Raw genomic sequence first — 22,287 nt, 5'->3', positions numbered from 1 at the left:
CATGGCCTATTTATTGCCTTAACTCCCTTATCTTAACTTATTTGCACTCACTGTATATAGACTTTTTTTTCTTTTTTTCTACTGTATTATTGACTGTATGTTTGTTTATTCCATGTGTAACTCTGTGTTGTTGTATGTGTCAATCTGCTGTGCATTATCTTGGCCAGGTCACAGTTGTAAATGAGTATTTGTTCTCAACTAGCCTACCTGGTTAAATAAAGGTGAAAAAAATACGTCTTTCACTCAGACCTGGGCGCTTGTTGCGCTGTAACAACAAAGGAAAATTACTGGGAGAATTTACGTTGGTGGTTAGGATAACTAACGACAAAGGATTGTTTACGTAAAAGGTTAGGGGAAGTGGGTTAAGTTTAGAATAAAGGTTAGGGGAAGGGTTTGCTAAAATCCTACAGTTGTCCCCTGCGTGACTCGAACACCCAACCTTGACGTCACGGATTATGTCGACCCATCCTCCCCGTCCAACTCATCTACTTTCATTTCTGTCTGAAGTAATTAGACCAGTAGTAGGTTTCATATGTGTTGGAGGTGCTCAGAAATACATCAAGTATGTTTCGTATGGGTCTGAGGCCACACACACACAGACACACACAGACACACACACACAGACACACACACACAGACACACACACACAGTCACACACACACACAGTCACACACACACAGTCACACACACACAGACACACACACACAGTCACACACACACAGACACACACACACAGACACACACACACAGACACACACACACACAGACACACACACACAGACACACACACACAGACACACACACACAGACACACACACACAGTCACACACACACACAGTCATATTGCATCCACAGCGAGTTTTAATATTCAACAACCCCCACCTGCACAGCCCGTAATACTTTCTAGAGGCCTGCCTGCCTGGCCCAAGTCTCCATGACAATGGAGGAAAGGAGAAAAGACGACACGTGAAATTCCCTGACTAAGAGAGAAGAGGCATTCTACACACAAACACACACACACACACGCACAAGCACACACACACACTGAACTAGTGATGAGTGAGCCTTACTGGAATACCGATGAAGTTAGTGTATTATGTAAAGGAGGCTGAAGCACTCCTTTACCTGCCTGTAGCCCTATGTTGTGTGGGTGAAGAACTGAAGCTATTCTTTATCTTCTTCATCACGTTGTTTTTAAACAAAGAATCACCTCCCACTGGGCAAACAACGCCATTTCAATGTGGACATTTGTGTAATATTTGGTAGAGATGTTGATCAGTGAGATTTCAAACTTTATTCACCCCTCAAAAAGTCAGCCAGAAGTTTGTTGAATTCCCAATGTGTTATCACTATGCTTTCAACCATCTACACTGAACAAAAATATAAACACAACATGCAAAGTCTTGGTCCCATGTTTCATGAACTGAAATAAAAGATCCCAGAAATGTTCCAAATGCACAAAAAAGCTAAATGTTTTCTCAAATGCACAATTTTTTTTTTACCTCCCTCTTAGTGAGCATTTCTCCATTGCCAAGATAATCAATTCAGACAGGGGTGGCATATCAATAAGCTGATTAAACACAGGTGGATAATTACACAGGTGCACCTTGTACATGGGATGATAAAAGGACACTCAAAAATGTGCCGTTTTGTCAGACAACACAATGCCACAGATGTCTCAAGTTTTGACAGAGCGGACAGTTGGCATGCTGACTGCAGGAATGTCCACCAGAGCTGTTACCAGAGAATTGAATGTTCATTTATCTAATGTAAACTGCCTCCAACATAGTTTTAGAGAATTTGGCAGTACGTCCAACCAGCCTCACAACCGCAGACCACGTGTATGGCGATGTGTGGGCGAGCAGTTTGCTGATGTCAACGTTGTAAACAGAGTACCCCATGGTGGTGGTGGGGTTACTGTATGGACAGGAATAAGCTATGGACAACAAACACAATTGCATTTTATTGATGGCAATTTGACCACACAGAGATACAGAGACGAGATCTTGAGGCCATTCATCCGTCACCATCACCTCTTGTTTCAGCATGATAATGCATGGCCCCATACCCCAAAGATCTGTACACAATTCCTGGAAGCTGAAAATGTCCCAGTTCTTAAATGGCCTGCATACTCACCAGACATGTCACCCATTGAGCATGTTTGGGATGCGGACGTGTACGACAGCGTGTTCTAGTTCCTGCCAATATCCACCAACTTCGCACAGCCATTGTAGAGGAGTGGGACAACATTCCACAGGCCACAATAAACAGCCTGATCAATTCTATGTGAAGGAGATGTGTCACGCTGCATGAGACAAATGGTGGTCACACCAGATACTGACTGGTTCTCTGATTCACATCCTTGCCTTTTTGGGGGGGTTTCTGTGACCAACCGATGCATATCTGTATTCCTAGTTATGTGAAATCCATAGATTAGGGCCTAATGAATTCCTTTAAATTGACTGATTTCCTTATATGAACTGTAAATCGGTAAGATCTTTGAAATTGTTGCATGTTGTGTTTATATTTTAGTTCAGTATAAAAACACAACCAAATTCCAAAGGAAAAACAATGTCTGATTTTTGTATTTATGCAACAATTAAATGTGTTTTCACTGTGCTTCATCTAATAGCAGAACCAAATGACCTGGATTGCAGTTGAGATTACAAAGTACATGGTGCAAGTGATCAACGCTGTTTGAGATTCTGCACAGATTATTATAGTAATATTGAAGATCTCCTCAGACCTGCGACCGTTGTATGCTATCTTGAACATGCGTGCTCTCTATGACGACTTAAGAAGACATTCATAGTTACAGTAGGCTAACCTCAACATGTGGCCATGGATGGTGTTACTCGTTTTAAAGTTGAATAAATACTGTTACATCCGTTTGTAAGAAAGCCTTAACTTCAGACTATTTACTGCATTACAAAAGTATTATTGAATTGTGTGTTCGGTTATATATCGACATTTAAAGGATATCTACCACTGTTTTAATCCTGGTCTTTAACCTTTATATTTGGTTGAGTTGGAGACCTGAATCCAACATTTTATTTGTTTACTTGTCGACAAGTTAATAGGCTATTTACTGTATTGCAAAAGTGATATTGAATTGTGTTTGGTTATCAACGCAACCAAATATCAATATTTGAAGGAGATGTACATGTTGTGGCATTGACTTAGTTTGTCTACAAATGAATAATTGATATGTTGGATTCACATCTCCATCTCAACCAAGAATCAACATTAAAGAATAGGACTACATCAGATCAAACTTGATTTGAAGTGCATTTAAAGTTGCATTACATTTAGTCGTATTCTTTAAGATGGAGACATGAACCAAAGCTTGACCTACATGGACAATACTTTATGTGTTGTTTATTTTTATTTGAACCCTGTGTTGAATTAAAACAATTGCTGTTGATGACTTTGCAAATGATACATACTGTAGGCCTAAATAGTCTCCGTGATACTATATGACTTGTGATTACATTTCACCTGCTCTGTTAAACCTATCCTTTGGAATGATTTTGATAGCAACAGTGAATATATGCAGTTATTAACCCTTGACCTACAACTTCCCCGCCCCTACAGAAATCTAAACAACATAATAAAAAATCCCCATCGAAATCCATCTGTTTAAGATAAAGATATCTGTTTTATTGCATGGCTGCTCCTCAATCTACCGCGTCCGCCGATATCGCCCTTCCGCATCTGCGGGGAAAGGTGGTAGAGCTAGAGCGATGTTTGTCAAATCATGAGACATCCGGAAAATCGGTCTTGCCACGAAAACGTCTGTAGCGTTCAAACGGTTTGGCCAACAAACTATTGAAAGATGAGACTTCATTTGGTTCTAAGTTGGGACAGCCTCTTCTGCCAACTTCTGTCTGTAGCGTCCGAAAGGTTTGGGCGACCTATTAATATAACTCTGTGGTACGCTGAGACTCTCACAAACACAATGGTGTTCTCCGTTTTGCTCTAGGATGCCCACAAGCCTCACAATACTTGTCTAAAGATACCCAGGAAACTAGTTTTAAAAATGTATGGAAGTACTGTATATCTGGAGTTTACTAGCTACCACGGTCTTGGTGTCAGGTAGATTCCATTAGCTCATTAGACTACCACGGCCTTGGGGTCAGGTAGATTCCATTAGCTCATTAGACTACCACGGCCTTGGGGTCAGGTAGATTCCATTAGCTCATTAGACTACCACGGCCTTGGGGTCAGGTAGATTCCATCAGCTCATTAGACTACCACGGCCTTGGGGTCAGGTAGATTCCATTAGTTCATTAGACTACCACGGCCTTGGGGTCAGGTAGATTCAATTAGCTCATTAGACTACCACGGCCTTGGGGTCAGGTAGATTCCATTAGCTCATTAGACTACCACGGCCTTGGGGTCAGGTAGATTCCATTAGCTCATTAGACTACCACGGTCTTGGTGTCAGGTAGATTCCATTAGCTCATTAGACTACCACGGCCTTGGGGTCAGTTAGATTCTATTAGCTCATTAGACTACCACGGCCTTGGGGTCAGGTAGATTCCATTAGCTCATTAGACTACCATGGTCTTGGGGTCAAGTAGATTCCATTAGCTCATTAGACTACCATGGTCTTGGGGTCAAGTAGATTTCATTAGCTCATTAGGCTCCCATGTTCTTGGGGTCAGGTAGATTGTACTCTCTCAGTGCAACAACACATTTTCACACACAGACTCAGACATTGAGCAGGGACAGCTGCATGTAGCCACAGAGATTCTACAGCGACCTTATCTGGACAGACCCATGTTTGACAACTGTCTTTGATTTATTTATTGTGGTTATGAAGACGGACAGAGGACTTTAGAGAGGACCCCAGTGGGATGAACCGTTCCACTTGACCTGTCACTGTGAAATTCCCAGCCACCACCAGACCCCCAAGGATGAATTAAAGGCTAGTATTATTCTGACAGAATCTTGTAGCTTACATCAGTGCTATTGGAATTCACCACTTCAAGGTCTGCAGCAGGGAACAGCACTGCTGGTTTCTCTTCTCTTCCTGGTTGTTAACTGATGGTTCATGTCAGTGATAGGAAAGAGCTTTCTCTCAGTCATCTGGTATTGTCTCAGGTCTGAATCATCAGCTCTTGAGTAGATGGGTAGGATGAAACCCAGCAGTGCTGTGGACCTCGAGGTACACGTATGGATATTACCACTGCTGCTGCTGGGCACCATCAAGCATGTATTGCAACACTAGATGAGATCTGGTTTGATGAACAAACAAACATTTCTCTCTCTAGCTCCAGAAATAGCAACAGCCACACCATGCAAGGCATGCCTGTGATGTAATAGAACAATGAAAAGCCCTCTCCACAAAGTCTCCTTGTCTATGACATCCTGGGCATTGTGTGTTTAGAAATGAATAACACGTCGAATGAAACCTCGACTACATGGATAAGCAGTGACTTAGTGGGCCATGCCGCTTAGGCTAATTCGTTTAGAAGGAAATATCTGATTAATAATTATTTAGGTTTTGCGGAAACAATGACAACATAGCTGCCTATCTCGGAACTGGGCGTGATGAGGTGACGCGGCACGACAGGGAAATGTCACATTTTAGCCTACAGACGGCACGACCTGACGCGAACACCCCCCTAGGATTCCCTCACAACCGAGGGAGGCTCGTTCAACGCGGCAGCAGTGCGGCAGGGGCTATCCTTTTCTTGCTACACTGACCGCCCACGCATGAACTGGCATGGCACGCAACACACAGCTGCAACAATGTCTGTGGAAAACGGTGCTATAGATAGCTGCAGTATTAATCAGAAACACGTGTCTACATTTTTATATTTTGATCATTACATGTTTAAATGTTCACGACAAGACATAGCCTACAGTAGCTCTCCAGTCTGTTGTCAGTGAGAATAATTGATAACTTACTTATAGCTGAATACATAAGCTTTTAGCCTACTATTCTGGTTACTTTATTCTGAACTGTGACTTTTGTTATAATTTTACTGCATTTCAAGCACACTTAGCAAAATGATCTTGTCCCACCATAGAAAGCAGATTGACACCCTTGAAAAAACACGTTGCTCACTGTCATCAGAAAAACGTCTTTCACGTGAAGAAGGTGAGATATTTGGCTATAGGCTACGTCTTCCTATGTATCTCATTATCCCTATTTGAGCTACTCCAACATAATAGGTCATAGGGTTACTGGTCATTCAGCACTATGAGTGACAGCTGAGGTAATAAAAACAGATGAATGAATCACTGAATATGGATAGATGCTGGTATCCTACAATATAGAACATTCACATCAAATGAAATATACATTCCTATAAAATGTAACACTGTAATGGTATTATAATACTAATAATAATAATAATGATAATAATAATAGTAATAATAATGTTGATGTCCTCTTACCTCCGACACAGAGCAGGGACATCTCTGACAGCAGCGCTGAGCGTCCCCGGCTGTCCTCTACCGGCCGGCTGGGTCTTCACTGCTTCGCTTGGCTACTCCTCAGTTACCTCCCGGTGTAGGCTACAGATGTACGTCTAAACATAAGCTAAATATTGCCATAGTGGACATAAAATCTATTCGAAGACATAATTACAAGGGAATCCGTGCGTTCTTCACGGATATGGCTATTTATTTTGCTGTTGAAAGGCTCCCCTCACTTTGCGGTCTCTCTCGCTGTCTCTGCATCCCTCAGCTCTCCTCCGCTCCTCTCGCGCGCACAGCCATCTTGTTTCAGCACCAGCGCGAGGACAGATCCGCGCCGCGTGACGTCACGTTTAATGTGACGCGAACCAGCTGCAGCGGGGAGGCATAGGCTGGGGGCCACGATACATCTCTGATGATCACGGACCGAATAGGGAGTCTCTCCTTCCGGTACTCAAAGAAGGGAGCAGGGGGGAAGAGGGGTGTGCTTGTCAGTACTGGACTGTATCACTGACGAGAATAACATGATTATTATTCTAGTGCTGCCCACTGCTTCCTGTAGTCCAGGGCGATTCAAATTCGTACCTCAAGGTCTACAGCACTGCTGGTTTTTAACCTTCCCTTCGAATCAGGGACTGACTCTAGCCAATGAGTCACGGCCAGACTTAGCACATCTGGCTCCCTGGGCAAGAACATTTCATTGTCATCTATATCTAACTCTGAGTTTTGCACTCAGGCAGGTAAAGGCAGGCACTAGGCAGGTAAAGTGTAAACTCGAACACACAATGGCACATGCAGTGCCAGAAGGGGGAGCTATTTACAGTGCCTTCAGAAAGTATTCATACCCCTTGACTCATTCCACATGTTGTTTTATTACAGCCTGAATTCAATATGGATCAAGGAGATGTTTTTCTCTCACCCATCTACACACAATAACCCATATATATCTAATTTCCATAAGTTTTCTCACCCCTGAGTTGATACATGTTAGAACCACCTTTTGGCAGTGATTACAGCTGTGAATCTTTCTTGGTAAGTCTCTAAGAGCTTTGCACACCTGATTGTACAATATTTTCACATTATTATTATCCAGTTAATACGTCTGACTGACATGTTAGTCAGCACACACAGGTCTATTAGTTATGCAGCAATAAATCATCTCAAACAGCAGTTGTTTGAGTTAACCTAACTGAACCTTTGTGATTATAGCACTGATGGCTAAGTATACTTTGTCTTCTGTGTCCTATACCTATGTTTGGATTATATGTTTGTGACAACACGTCTGCAGTGTGGGCCTTGTAGGGTCTTGTGTATCCAGATCCTGAGGCCACAAGTGAAGCAGAGAAAGCCACCTTCCTGACTGTGACACATAGATGAGACAGCGTTAACTAAAGTCAGTAGTAAAGACATATATTTTAAAGCTGAGCAGAATATCCAAATGAAGTCTAACTGCTGTGGATTGTGAATACTACTAAATATGTGTCAACAGAAATGACCTTCATTTTGTCTCCTCAGCTCCTCCACCTGGCTCTTTGCAACATTTGACTTTCATTGATTCAAGCTCAACTGCTTGTGCTGAAATACAGAATACACCAACAATAAAGGAAAAGGGGAGACCTAGTCAGTTGTACAACTGAATGCATTCAAATGAAATGTGTCTTCCGCATTTAACCCAACCCCTCTGAATCAGAGAGGTGCAAGAGGCTGCCTTAATCGACATCCACATCTTCAGTGCCCGGGGAACAGTGGGTGAACTGCCTTGCTCAGGGGCAGAACAACATATGTTTACCTTGTCAGCTCGGGGCTTCGATGCAGCAACTTTTCGGTTACTGGCCCAACGCTCTGTCAAGACGCAAGTCCTCTAGCAGAAATGTGAACCCCCCCTCTCCTGTTAGAGGGGGCAGTTTTATGACTTTACAACATCGTCATAAATTCCTGGCAGAGGCCCTCTTCTCCCTTGCCACATGCAGTATGGAGAGAGTGTCACACTAAGACAAAGGGACTCTACTGCCAAATACTTCTACCTCCCCGAATTGGAGAATTAAACATTATTCCTAATTTAGAGAATGTGGAAACGGTCGGTGGAGAAGCCAGCTACAACCCGATCTGTTTTGTTTCATGTTTGTGGCCTCATGAAAGACAATACAGTCACATTACTCTAACTCTGTTTATACAGGTTCCTCAGTTATGAGGCTTGCATCTGAATGTGGGATAAAATGTCTAATGAGTATAAGAATACATTGAAAAGATAACAATGTGAGTTAGTCTTCTAAAATGAAAATCTTTGTTTTATGGTAACTTGTGCCCAGTCAGTAACCACGCCCAAGTGAATAGACATTGGAAATGATGAACCAACCCCTTTTATACTCTAGAATAAAAGCCCCGTGACGAAAAGTCACCTCAGTTCCAAATATCGTGAGGACTTGTCTTCACGTTTAAAAAGGGCTAATGCTAATTTCAACTCTACAGGCCAGAAAATGTTTGAGCTTGCTCTACATTTGAAATGGTATGAACTCTGAACTATTGATCACTCAAGAATAAGTGAGTCTTAGATTACAGCCTAACAGACTGCAGCAGGAAAGGTAGCAAATGTAGTAAGAACATTGACTGACGCAGAAAACCACAACATCTCACTCCACAACGACCCGGAAGAATCTACAAAAGACAATGGCGACCTCGACTGGGAAAACCAGAGCCTCACACCACCAGCTCAACTATCAAAGCTAGCTTCACGTAAATACAATGTATTACCTTTCTCCGAACGAGCGATCGTTAGTGGCATACAGTTGAAGTCGGAAGTTTACATACACCTTAGCCAAATACATTTAAACTCAGTTTTTCACAATTCCTGATATTTAATCCTAGTAAAACTTCCCTGTATTAGATCAGTTAGGATCACCACTTAATTGTAAGAATGTGAAATGTCACAATAATAGTAGAGAGAATTGTTTATTTCAGCTTTTATTTCTTTCATCACATTCCCAGTGGGTCAGAAGTTTACATACACTCAATTAGTGTTTGGTAGCATTGCCTTTAAATTGTTTAACTTGGGTCAAACGTTTCGGGTAGCCTTCCACAAGCTTCCCACATTAATAAGTTGGGTGAATTTTGGCCCATTCCTCCTGACAGAGCTGGTGTAACTGAGTCAGGTTTGTAGGCCTCCTTGCTCTAACACACGTTTTCAGTTCTGCCCACAAAATGTCTATGGGATTGAGGTCAGGGCTTTGTGATGGCCACTCCAATACCTTGACTTTGTTATCCTTAAGCCATGTTGTCACAACTTTGGAAGTATGCTTGGGGTCATTGTCCATTTGAAAGACCCCTTTGAGACCAAGCTTTAACTTCCTGACTGATGTCTTGAGATGTTGCTTCAATATATCCACATAATTGTCCTGCCTCATGATGCCATCTATTTTGTGAAGTGCACCATTCCCTCCTTCAGAAAAGCACCCCCACAACATGATGCTGTCACCACCGTGCTTCACGGTTGTGTCGGTGTTCTTCGGCTTGCAAGCCTCCCCCTTTCTCCTCCAAACATAACGATGGTCATTATGGCCAAACAGTTCTATTTCTGTTTCATCGGACCACAGGACATTTCTCCAAAAAGTATGATCTTTGTCCCATGTGCAGTTGCAAACCGTAGTCTGGCTTTTTTATGGCGGTTTTGGAGCAGTGGCTTCTTCCTTGCTGAGTGGCCTTTCAGGTTATGTCTTGATAGGACTCGTTTTACTGTGGATATAGATACTTTGTACCTGTTTCCTCCAGCATCTTCACAAGGTCCTTTGCTGTTGTTCTGGGATTGATTTGCGCTTTTGGCACCAAAGTACATCCATCTCTAGGGGACAGAATGCGTCTCCTTCCTGTATGATGTCTGCGTGGTCCCATGGTGTTTATACTTGCATACTATTGTTTGTACAGATGAACGTGGTACCTTCAGGCATTTGGAAATTGCTCCCAAGGATGAACCAGATTTGTGGAGGTCTACCATTTTTTTCTGAAGTCTTGACTGATTTCTTTTGATTTTCCATTGATGTCAAGCAAAGAGGCACTGAGTTTGAAGGTAGGCCTTGAAATACATCCACAGGTACACCTCCAATTGACTCCAATTATGTCAATTAGCCTATCATAAACTTCTCAAGCCATGACATAATTTTCTGGAATTTTCAAAGCTGTTTACAGGCACAGTCAACCATTTCTGACCCACTGGAATACTGATACAGTGAATTATAAGTGAAATAATCTGTCTGTACACAATTGTTGGAAAAATGACTTGTGTCATGCACAAAGTAGATGCCTTAACCGACTTGCCAAAACTATAGTTTGTTAACAAGAAATTTGTGGAGTGGTTGAAAAATGAGTTTTAATGATTCCAACCTAAGTGTCTGTAAACTTCTGACTTCAACTATGTGTGAGAATGCTGTTCATTGACTGCAGCTCAGCGTTCAACACCATTGTGCCCACAAAGCTCCTCACTAAGCTAAGAACCCTGGGAATGAACACCTCCCTCCACAACTGGATCCTGGACTTCCTGACCTGGTGGACTTCCTGACCTGGTGGTGAGGGTAGATAACAACACATCTGCCACGCTTCCTCTCAACAGGGGGGGGGGGCTCTCAGGGATGTGTACTTAGGCCCCTCCTGTGTTCCCTGTTTACCCGTGACTGCGTGGCTGCACTCGACTCCAACACCATAATTAAGTTTGCCGATGACACAACGGTGGTAAGACTGATCATAGATGACGATGAGATAGCCTATAGGGAGGAGGTCAGAGACCTGGCAGTGTGGTGCCAGGACAAGAACCTCTTCCTCAACGTGAGCAAGACAAAGGTGCTGATTGTGGACTGGAGTCTGTTGAGAGCTTTAAGTCCCTTGATGTCCCCATCACTAAGAACCTATCATGGTCCATTCCAAACACACCAACAAAGTTGTGAAGAGGGCACGACAACGCCTATTCCCCCTCAGGAGTTGGCATGGGACCTCATATCCTCAAAAAGTTATACAGCTGCACCATAGAGAGCATCCTGACTGGTTGCATCACCGCTTGGTAGAGCAAGGCGCTACAGAGGGTAGTGCTTCCGGCCATCCAGGACCTCTATACCAGGCAGTATCAGAGGAAAGCCCTGTTCTCTCTGCTACCACACCACAAGCGGTGCCGGAGCGCCAAGTCTGGGACCAAAAGGCTCCTTAACAGCTTCTACCCCAACCATAAGACTGCTGAACAGCTTCTACCCCAACCATAAGACTGCTGAACAGCTTCTACCCCAACCATAAGACTGCTGAACAGCTTCTACCCCAACCATAAGACTGCTGAACAGCTTCTACCCCAACCATAAGACTGCTGAACAGCTTCTACCCCAACCATAAGACTGCTGAACAGCTTCTACCCCAACCATAAGACTGCTGAACAGCTTCTACCCCAACCATAAGGCTCCTTAACAGCTTCTACCCCAACCATAAGACTGCTGAACAGCTTCTACCCCAACCATAAGACTGCTGAACAGCTTCTACCCCAACCATAAGACTGCTGAACAGCTTCTACCCCAACCATAAGACTGCTGAACAGCTTCTACCCCAACCATAAGACTCCTTAACAGCTTCTACCCCAACCATAAGACTCCTGAACAGCTTCTACCCCAACCATAAGACTCCTGAACAGCGTCTACCCCAACCATAAGACTCCTGAACAGCTTCTACCCCAACCATAAGACTGCTGAACAGCTTCTACCCCAACCATAAGGCTCCTTAACAGCTTCTACCCCAACCATAAGGCTCCTTAACAGCTTCTACCCCAACCATAAGACTGCTGAACAGCTTCTACCCTAACCATAAGGCTCCTTAACAGCTTCTACCCCAACCATAAGGCTGCTGAACAGCTTCTACCCCAACCATAAGACTCCTGAACAGCTTCTACCCCAACCATAAGGCTCCTTAACAGCTTCTACCCCAACCATAAGGCTCCTTAACAGCTTCTACCCCAACCATAAGACTGCTGAACAGCTTCTACCCCAACCATAAGACTGCTGAACAGCTTCTACCCCAACCATAAGACTGCTGAACAGCTTCTACCCCAACCATAAGGCTGCTGAACAGCTTCTACCCCAACCATAAGACTGCTGAACAGCTTCTACCCCAACCATAAGACTGCTGAACAGCTTCTACCCCAACCATAAGGCTCCTTAACAGCTTCTACCCCAACCATAAGACTGCTGAACAGTTAGTCAAATGGCTACCAGGACTATTTACATTGACCCCCTGATTTTATTATTATGTATTATTATTTTTTGCACTGACTCTCTTGCACACTCGATGTACACTCACTGGACTAACCACACACACACATACTACACTGACACTCCAACACACACACACACACACACACATACACACACACACACACACACACACACACAATCCTTCACATACTCTGCTGCTACTCCGTTTATTATCTATCCAGATTGCCCAGCCACTTTACCCCTACCGACATGAACATATTACCACAATTACGTCAACTAACCCGTACCCCTGCACACTGACTCAGTACCGGAACCCCTTGTATGTAGTCTCGTTATTAATATTATTCATTGTGTCAGTATCTTTCCTTTAGTTTATTTAGCAAATTTGTCTTACCTACTTTTTGAATGATTCACGTGCACAAGATGTTTATAGTATCCACATCCTGTCTAGGGTCCTTCTCTTGTTGTTAAAGAAATATAGTTTGTGTTTAACACTGAAATGTTTTGCATATTTGTTGTTTGTTTTTGTAAATAGGCTTTGCCGACAACAGTAGCCCATCTCAACGCAACTCTGAACAGCAATGTTACTGGGTTTGGATTTAGTATAAAGTGTATAAACAATAATTTAAAGAACATGAAAACATATTGTATCTCAATCCCTGCACCATATCGTCTTCTGTGCAGTAGCCCTTTACTGCAGTCAATTACCAAAAGTGCCCTCTTTGGCTTCTTGAGTGGAATGTTATTAATATTTATCATAATTTCACAAATAATATCAATTATTTTTTTTAAACGGACAAAAATTGTTTCTGTGTCAAACAGTTTTCTTATATTTCAGTCTTCTGTGGTGTAAAGTCTTATATTGGGATGCAAACTCAAAATTGAATACATTTAAACTATATCTGGTACAGGTATCTTGTTTTTGTTTAAGCCCATAACCATGTGTGTGAGGTGTATACTTTTGTTTGAAATTTGAAATTTGTTTTAGACTACCAAGAATCACTCTGTGTGACCCTGATTATCCCACTGCAGTAAAAGTTGAAGTTAATAATTGGTGTTTTATTACTGTAGTATATCTGATGCCAGTTGAAATGTAAATCTTTTCTCTACATGTTGTAAACAAATCTGACCTAAGGGCCTACGGTACTTTAGTAGTAGCAAAATACATGTGGACTTGATATCACCTGGTAATGGTTAAACAGGTGAGGGTATATAAAGGAGAGAATTACGACACAAACATTACACTCTGCAAGAAGAGAAAAGAGTCATTCAGCTTGAGAATGAAGACTACTGTGGTTCTGCTGACGTTGTTGTGCTGCTGTGTGACTGGGGCACAGGTTCAGAGAGACACTGAAGATGGAGGCGGTAGGAATGAGCTAAAGATACAAAACCAGGGATATTTACAGTGCCTTGCGAAAGTATTCGGCCCCCTTGAACTTTGCGACCTTTTGCCACATTTCAGGCTTCAAACATAAAGATATAAAACTGTATTTTTTTGTGAAGAATCAACAACAAGTGGGACACAATCATGAAGTGTAATGACATTTATTGGATATTTCAAACTTTTTTAACAAATGAAAAACTGAAAAATTGGGCGTGCAAAATTATTCAGCCCCCTTAAGTTAATACTTTGTAGCGCCACCTTTTGCTGAGATTACAGCTGTAAGTCGCTTGGGGTATGTCTCTATCAGTTTTGCACATCGAGAGACTGAAATGTTTTCCCATTCCTCCTTGCAAAACAGCTCGAGCTCAGTGAGGTTGGATGGAGAGCATTTGTGAACAGCAGTTTTCAGTTCTTTCCACAGATTCTCGATTGGATTCAGGTCTGGACTTTGACTTGGCCATTCTAACACCTGGATATGTTTATTTTTGAACCATTCCATTGTAGATTTTGCTTTATGTTTTGGATCATTGTCTTGTTGGAAGACAAATCTCCGTCCCAGTCTCAGGTCTTTTGCAGACTCCATCAGGTTTTCTTCCAGAATGGTCCTGTATTTGGCTCCATCCATCTTCCCATCAATTTTAACCATCTTCCCTGTCCCTGCTGAAGAAAAGCAGGCCCAAACCATGATGCTGCCACCACCATGTTTGACAGTGGGGATGGTGTGTTCAGCTGTGTTGCTTTTACACCAAACATAACGTTTTGCATTGTTGCCAAAAAGTTCAATTTTGGTTTCATCTGACCAGAGCACCTTCTTCCACATGTTTGGTGTGTCTCCCAGGTGGCTTGTGGCAAACTTTAAACAACACTTTTTATGGATATCTTTAAGAAATGGCTTTCTTCTTGCCACTCTTCCATAAAGGCCAGATTTGTGCAATATACGACTGATTGTTGTCCTATGGACAGAGTCTCCCACCTCAGCTGTAGATCTCTGCAGGTCATCCAGAGTGATCATGGGCCTCTTGGCTGCATCTCTGATCAGTCTTCTCCTTGTATGAGCTGAATGTTTAGAGGGACGGCCAGGTCTTGGTAGATTTGCAGTGGTCTGATACTCCTTCCATTTCAATATTATCGCTTGCACAGTGCTCCTTGGGATGTTTAAAGCTTGGGAAATCTTTTTGTATCCAAAAACTTCTTCACAACAGTATCTCGGACCTGCCTGGTGTGTTCCTTGTTCTTCATGATGCTCTCTGCGCTTTTAACGGACCTCTGAGACAATCACAGTGCAGGTGCATTTATACGGAGACTTGATTACACACAGGTGGATTGTATTTATCATCATTAGTCATTTAGGTCAACATTGGATCATTCAGAGATCCTCACTGAAATTCTGGAGAGAGTTTGCTGCACTGAAAGTAAAGGGGCTGAATAATTTTGCACGCCCAATTTTTCAGTTTTTGATTTGTTAAAAAAGTTTGAAATATCCAATAAATGTCGTTCCACTTCATGATTGTGTCCCACTTGTTGTTGATTCTTCACAAACAAATACAGTTTTATATCTTTATGTTTGAAGCCTGAAATGTGGCAAAAGGTCGCAAAGTTCAAGGGGGCCGAATACTTTCGCAAGGCACTGTAACTGAAGCCTCATCCTGAATTTAAAAAATGTCTCATATTTTGATATTCATTGCCCTTAAACTCCTGTATTTCAGTCCAAGCAGTGGAGCTAGTTGCTTTGAAAACCAGCACAAATGTTACTGAGAAGCGGGTAGAATAACTGAAGAGAGAAATTTAAGGCAATATGAGGGACAAATGAGGGGGGAAAGTTTGCATTGAGAACATAGTTGGTAAGTAAACTATGAACATACAAAACCCAGAAATGTACTGTAATGTGTAAAATATGTACATTTTACCTACACTGTAAAAAAAAAAATTCTAGATGTTTCAACTAATTATTATTAGGTAACTGGTTCCACTGCCTTTTTTAAATGTTTATTCTACTTTTCGGTCAAAGTGTTACCTGGACAAACCAAAAGAAGTATGTACAACTGGTTACACACAGTACTTTTAACAAGCAATGTTTTCAACTTACATATTTGACACACGTTGACATACATTGTGTAAGCTCATTTATACAGTAATTATTATTCAACATGTCCTCACCAGGGACTTGAACATACAACCTCTTGGTTCATGACATTCTGATCTTCCTGCTACTCCATCATGTCTGTCGTTTGTCAGTATATCTATTCTCTCGTCATTGATTAGATTAACTTATTTCAGCAATTTGAGATTTTTCTGTATATTTGTTTAATGTTGGTGGGTGGAGCATATTACTCTGTTTTAATGTAACTCCTTAATCACTATGATAAATAACAGTGTTTGTCTTGAATATTCTTTTAACAGAGCTGAGAGTTACTTTGATGTGCAAAGTGTAGCAACACAGGTGAAATCAGTCATTGACACAGATATGGTGAATGTGGCAGGAAGAAAGGAATGCCATGAAACAAGAGGTTGTGAGTTTGAATCCTAGGTGTGGACATTCAGTGAATTGAATTACTGCATACATTAACAAGCACAATATAATCATGAACATATGAGACAATTTATCCAAACAATTTTAAGTTGACAATTTTTGCCTACATAATCTCAAGTTTGGGCCTAAAATATCAAGTGTCAGTGTGCAGCGGGTAGGACAGAGTCAGGCGCAGGACACAGAACTGAGTAAAAACCTACTTTACTCGAAACAATCACAAACTAATTCCACACAGGGAATATTATTCCAGCTCGACACAAAAGAGCGACCACTTAACAAAGAACAAACACGCACAAAACCATGTGGGAACCAGAGGGTTAAATAGGGAATAAATTATAACATAATGGAAACCAGGTGTGTACAATCAAGACAAAACAAATGGAAAAAGAAACGTAGATCAGTGGCGGCTAGAAAGCCGGTGACGGCGACCGCAGAACGTACAAGGAGAGGAACCAACTTCGGCGGAAGTTGTGACAGTACTCCCCCCTTGACGGGCGGCTCCAGCAGCGCACTGACACTGGCCTCGGGGACAACCCAGAGGACAAGGCGCAGGATGATCCGGGTAGAGACAGTGAAATTCCTGCAGTAAGGAAGGGTCCAGGATGTCCTCCACCGGCACCCAGCATCTCTCCTCTGGACCGTACCCCTCCCCCTCCACGAGGTACTGAAGACCCCTCGCCCGATGCCTTGAGTCCATGATGGCTCGCACAGTATACGCCGGGGCCCCCTCGATGTCCAGAGGGGGCGGAGGAACCTCCCGCACCTCAGACTGCTGGAGCGGACCAGCCACCAACGGCCTGAGAAGAGACACATGGAACGAGGGGTTTATACGGTAATCAGGGGGAGCTGTAACCTATAACACACCTCGTTCAGTCTCCTCAGGACTTTAAATGGCCCCACAAACCGCATACCCAGCTTCCGGCACAGCAGAGGAAGGGGCAGGTTTCGGGTCGAGAGCCAGACCCGGTCCCCTGGTGCATACACCGGGGCCTCACTGCGGTGGCGGTCGGCGCTCGCCTTCTGCCGCCTAATGGTCCATTGCAGGTGCACATGTGCAGCGGCCCATGTCTCCTCCGAGCGCCGAAACCATTCATCCACTGCAGGTGCCTCGATCTGGCTCTGATGCCACGGTGCCAGGACCGGCTGATAACCCAGTACACACTGAAAAGGAGATTAGTGGTTAGTGGAGGAGTGGCGGAGGGAGTTTTTGGCCATCTCCGCCCAGGGGATGAAAGCCGCCGACTCCCCCGGCCGGTCCTGGCAATAGGACCGCAGAAACCTACCCACATCCTGGTTAACTCTCTCCACCTGCCCGTTACTCTTGGGGTGAAAACCTGAGGTGAGGCTGGCCGAGACCCCCAGGTGTTCCATAAACGCCCCAGACCCTAGATGTGAACTGGGGACCCCGATCAGAAACTATATCCTCAGGCACCCCGTAGTGCCGGAAGACGTGGGTGAACAGGGCCTTCTCAGTCTGTAGAGCCATAGGGAGATCGGGCAATGGAAGGAGACGACAGGACTTAGAAAACCGTTCCACAACGAACAGGATCGTGGTGCTCAGATCCTCCGAGAGAGAGAAAGAAAGGGAGAAAGAGAGAATTAGAGAGAGCATACTTAGATTCACACAGGACACCAGATAAGACAGGAGTACAGAAGTACTCCAGATATAAACTGACCCTATCCCCCCCGACACAAACTACTGCAGCATAAATACTGGAGGCTGAGACAGAAGGGGTCAGGAGACACTGTGGCCCCATCCGATGATACCCCCGGACAGGGCCAAACAGGAAGGATATAACCCCACCCACTTTGCCAAGCACAGCCCCCACACAACTAGAGGGATATCTTCAGCCACCAACTTACCATCCTGAGACAAGGCCGAGTATAGCCCACAAAGATCTCCGCCACGGCACAACCCAAGGGGGGGCGCCAACCCAGACAGGAAGATCACGTCAGTGACTCAACCCACTCAAGTGGCGCACCTGTCATGACATTGGCCTGGGTAGTAGGTTTATGACAGTCATAAATACCTCTTTCCCCCCCTTTTCCTCTCTCTACCCTACTGATGTTATATTTGCAAACCCCTTTGGTTAACATTGAGATTCTGGGAACATCAGAAGGTGGGGAGAAATGAACTATATTCTGGTAATCCGACCAATTGAACATATGCGGTGGTACTTAATGAATATGATGTCAGTTCGGTTGTCATCTGAGTCATTCTCATCAATGATAAGATGACATAAACTCTACAGTGGAAAGTCTACACATCAGAGTTATCGGATTCACATGGAATTGTTGTTCAATTTAAATGTTTGAATATGAAATTATTTGTGATGGGATGAAATGTGATTTTAGCTTCTAAAATGTGAGATTTGGGTTTTCATAAGGAAGGGCTCTGCTCAATCAGTGGCCCGCCCCTGTGAAGGGACATGGGCTATACAACTTTTCAAACACGCCCTCTTCTCCCTTCCTATATAAGCCCTTGGCGACAATATAACCTCCTGTTCCGAGGATGTGGGGACGACGGTCCTATGTCAGAATGGTTCAGATAATAACTACAGAACGAAGCCAACATCAGCGTGAGCTTTGGTTGCGAATGGCATGAACTTTGAACTCTTATTCACTACAGAAGTGATACCTCCTAGCCGTTGAGTTAGCAACAGCCGCTGCAAACGAGAGTTAGGAAGGAACAGACAGAGTATACCGTCTATCAAACAATGACGTTACCTACAATTGACAACCAGAGACATTCTTCAAAGGAACAAGGACTCTGTTGGACAACACGGCCTTCCATCTACCACCAACCTACCGAAGCGCAGCTCAAAGTAAATATTTATTGCATTTTCCTTTTCCAAATGGGCGGTAATTTAGAATGCATAAGATACTGTATTTACGATAGCACAGCTTCGCCCTTTGTTCCTCAGTCTTCCCACTCCTTCACTCAAACCCAGCCCCTTTTCTTTTGTGTAACAAGCTGTCATATCTGTTCCACCCGCTAGGGACGTTTTCCTTTATGATGTCATTTGTAATCAAGTTATGATTTAATTATGTATATGTGTAATTCTGTGTGATTAGTTAGGTATTTAGTAAATAAATAAACCCACTTTTGTATTGCTGATTCAACTTGTTAGCCAGAGTTCGTGCAGATAACCAAGAATTTACAAGTTTCAGATGAAACTGAATTAAGATGACGATTAATATTGACTGCTATTGATGTAAAATATTACTAGGTCTTTAAGAGTTTATTCGGAAGATAACAGCTCTATAAAGATTATTTAGTGTTGCCCGACTCTCTAGTTAATTACATTTACATGATTAGCTCAATCAGGTAATATTAATTATGGAGAAATTATTTTATAGAATAGCATGTCATATCACTTAATCCGGCATAGCCAAAGACACGACACACCCCTCCTAGGGACAGCATGAAAGAGCACCAGTAAGCCAGTGACTCAGCCCCTGTAATAGGGTTAGAGGCAGAGAATCCCAGTGGAGAGAGGGGAACCGGCCAGGCAGAGACAGCAAGGGCATTTCGTTGCTCCAGAGCCTTTCCGTTCACCTTCACACTCCTGGGCCAGACTACACTCAATCATATGAACCACTGAAGAGATGAGTCTTCAGTAAAGACTTAAAGGTTGAGACCGAATCTGCGTCTCTCACATGGGTAGGCAGACCATTCCATAAAAATGGAGCTCTATAGGAGAAAGCCCTGCCTCCAGCTGTTTGCTTAGAAATTATAGGGACAATTAGGAGGCCTGCGTCTTGTGACCATAGCGTACGTGTAGGTATGTACGGCAGGACCAAATCGGAAAGATAGGTAGGAGCAAGCCCGTGTAATGCTTTGTAGGTTAGCAGTAAAACCTTGAAATCAGCCCTTGCCTTAACAGGAACCTAGCAGGAAGGGAGGCTAGCACTGGAGTAATATGATCTATTTTTTTGGTTCTAGTCAGGATTCTAGCAGTTGTATTTAGCACTAACTGAAGTGTATTTAGTGCTTTATCCGGGTAGCCAGAAAGTAGAGCATTGCAGTAGTCTAACCTAGAAGTAACAAAAGCATGGATTAATTTTTCTGCATCAGAAAAAAGTTTCTGATTTTTGCAATGTTACATAGATGGAAAAAAAGCTGTCCTTGAAACAGTCTTGATATGTTTGTCAAAAGAGAGATCAGGGTCCAGAGTAACGCCAAGGTCCTTCACAGTTTTATTTCAGACGACTGTACAACCATCAAGATTAATTGTCAGATTCAACAGAAGATCTCTTTGTTTCTTCGGACCTAGAACAAGCATCTCTGTTTTGTTTGAGTTTAAAAGTAGAACGTTTGCAGCCATCCACTTCCTTATGTCTGAAACACAGGCTTCTAGCGAGGGCAATTTTGGGGCTTCACCATGTTTCATTGAAATGTACAGTTGTGTGTCATCCGCATAGCAGTGAAAGTTAACATTATATTTTCGAATGACATCCCCAAGAGGTAAAATATATAGTGAAAACAATAGTGGTCATAAAACGGAACCTTGAGGAACACCGAAATTTACAGTTGATTTGTCAGAGGACAAACCATTCACAGAGACAAACTGATATCTTTCCGACAGATAAGCTCTAAACCAGGCCAGAACTTGTCCGTGTAGACCAATTTGGGTTTCCAATCTCTCCAAAAGAATGTGGTGATCGATGGTATCAAAAGCAGCACTAAGGTCTAGGAGCACGAGGACAGATGCAGAGCCTCGGTCTGATTCCATTAATTCTTGATACTAGCCATCCCGGATCCTGGATCGTGAATACAGCCTCAAGCTCATTACCATAACGCAACGTTAACTATTCATGAAAATCGCAAATGAAATGAAATAAATATGCTAGCTCTCAAGCTTAGCCTTTTGTTAACAACACTGTCATCTCAGATTTTCAAAATATGCTTTTCAACCATAGCAAAACAAGCATTTGTGTAATCAGTGTTGATAGCTAGCGTAGCATTTAGCGTAGCATTGAGCGGGCAACATTTTCACAAAAACAAGAAAAGCATAAATAAAATAATTTACCTTTGAAGAACTTCGGATGTTTTCAATGAGGAGACTCTCAGTTAGATAGCAAATGTTCAGTTTTTCCAAAAAGATTATTTGTGTATGAGAAATCGCTCCGTTTTGTTCAAAACCGAAAGAAAAAAAAAAAAAAAAAAAAAACGAAAATTCAGTCATCAAAACGCCAAACTTTTTTCCAAATTAACTCCATAATATCGATTGAAACATGGCAAACGTTGTTTAGAATCAATCCTCAAGGTGTTTTTCACATATCTCTTCGATGATATAACGTTCGTGGAAGTCTGCTCTCTCCTCTGAATCCCATGGAAGAATGCTTGCAGCTGAAGATTACTCACCAATTTCGACAAAGGACACCGGGCGGACACCTGGTAAATGTAGTCTCTTATGGCCAATCTTCCAATGATATGCCTACAAATACGTCACAATGCTGCAGACACCTTAGGGAAACGGCAGAAAGTGTAGGCTCGTTCCTGGCGCATTCACAGCCATATAAGGAGACAATGGAAAACAAGCGCCTCAGAAATTTTGTTTACTTCCTGTTTGAAGTTTCATCTTGGTTTCGCCTGTAGCATCAGTTCTGGGGCACTCACAGACAAGATCTTTGCAGATTTGGAAACGTTAGAGTGTTTTCTTTCCAAAACTGTCAATTATATGCATAGTCAAGCATCTTTTCGTGA

At 42.9% G+C, this 22,287-nt stretch overlaps 2 protein-coding genes across 2 annotated transcripts in view; both read right to left on the bottom strand.

Moving 5' to 3' along the window:
• The window catches only part of LOC110530995 (protein unc-13 homolog A), a 120,336-nt gene extending 113,483 nt beyond the window's left edge, over window positions 1–6,853 (bottom strand). The window contains exon 1 of the mRNA XM_036986346.2: window positions 6,410–6,853. Coding sequence (XP_036842241.2) covers window positions 6,410–6,431 — 22 coding nt within the window. The 5' untranslated portion in view covers window positions 6,432–6,853. The remainder of the gene's footprint in view (window positions 1–6,409) is intronic.
• A 9,158-nt stretch (window positions 6,854–16,011) lies between these two features.
• LOC149982144 (uncharacterized) lies at window positions 16,012–18,637 on the bottom strand. The gene is made up of 3 exons (XM_090182726.1): window positions 17,861–18,637; window positions 17,489–17,738; window positions 16,012–17,374 (listed from the first exon to the last, which is right to left on the bottom strand). The coding sequence occupies exons 1-3, from the start codon at window positions 17,864–17,866 to the stop codon at window positions 16,911–16,913; spliced, it is 720 nt and encodes a 239-aa protein (XP_090038852.1). The 5' UTR covers window positions 17,867–18,637; the 3' UTR covers window positions 16,012–16,910.
• Between the last annotated feature and the right edge of the window lie 3,650 nt (window positions 18,638–22,287).

This window comes from Oncorhynchus mykiss, chromosome 8, assembly GCF_057628025.1.
Source record: "Oncorhynchus mykiss isolate SJ-2025 chromosome 8, ASM5762802v1, whole genome shotgun sequence".
Taxonomy (NCBI): Eukaryota; Metazoa; Chordata; class Actinopteri; order Salmoniformes; family Salmonidae; genus Oncorhynchus; species Oncorhynchus mykiss.
Note: the sequence above shows the minus strand (reverse complement) of the source record. Positions and strands in the feature narration are given on the sequence as shown.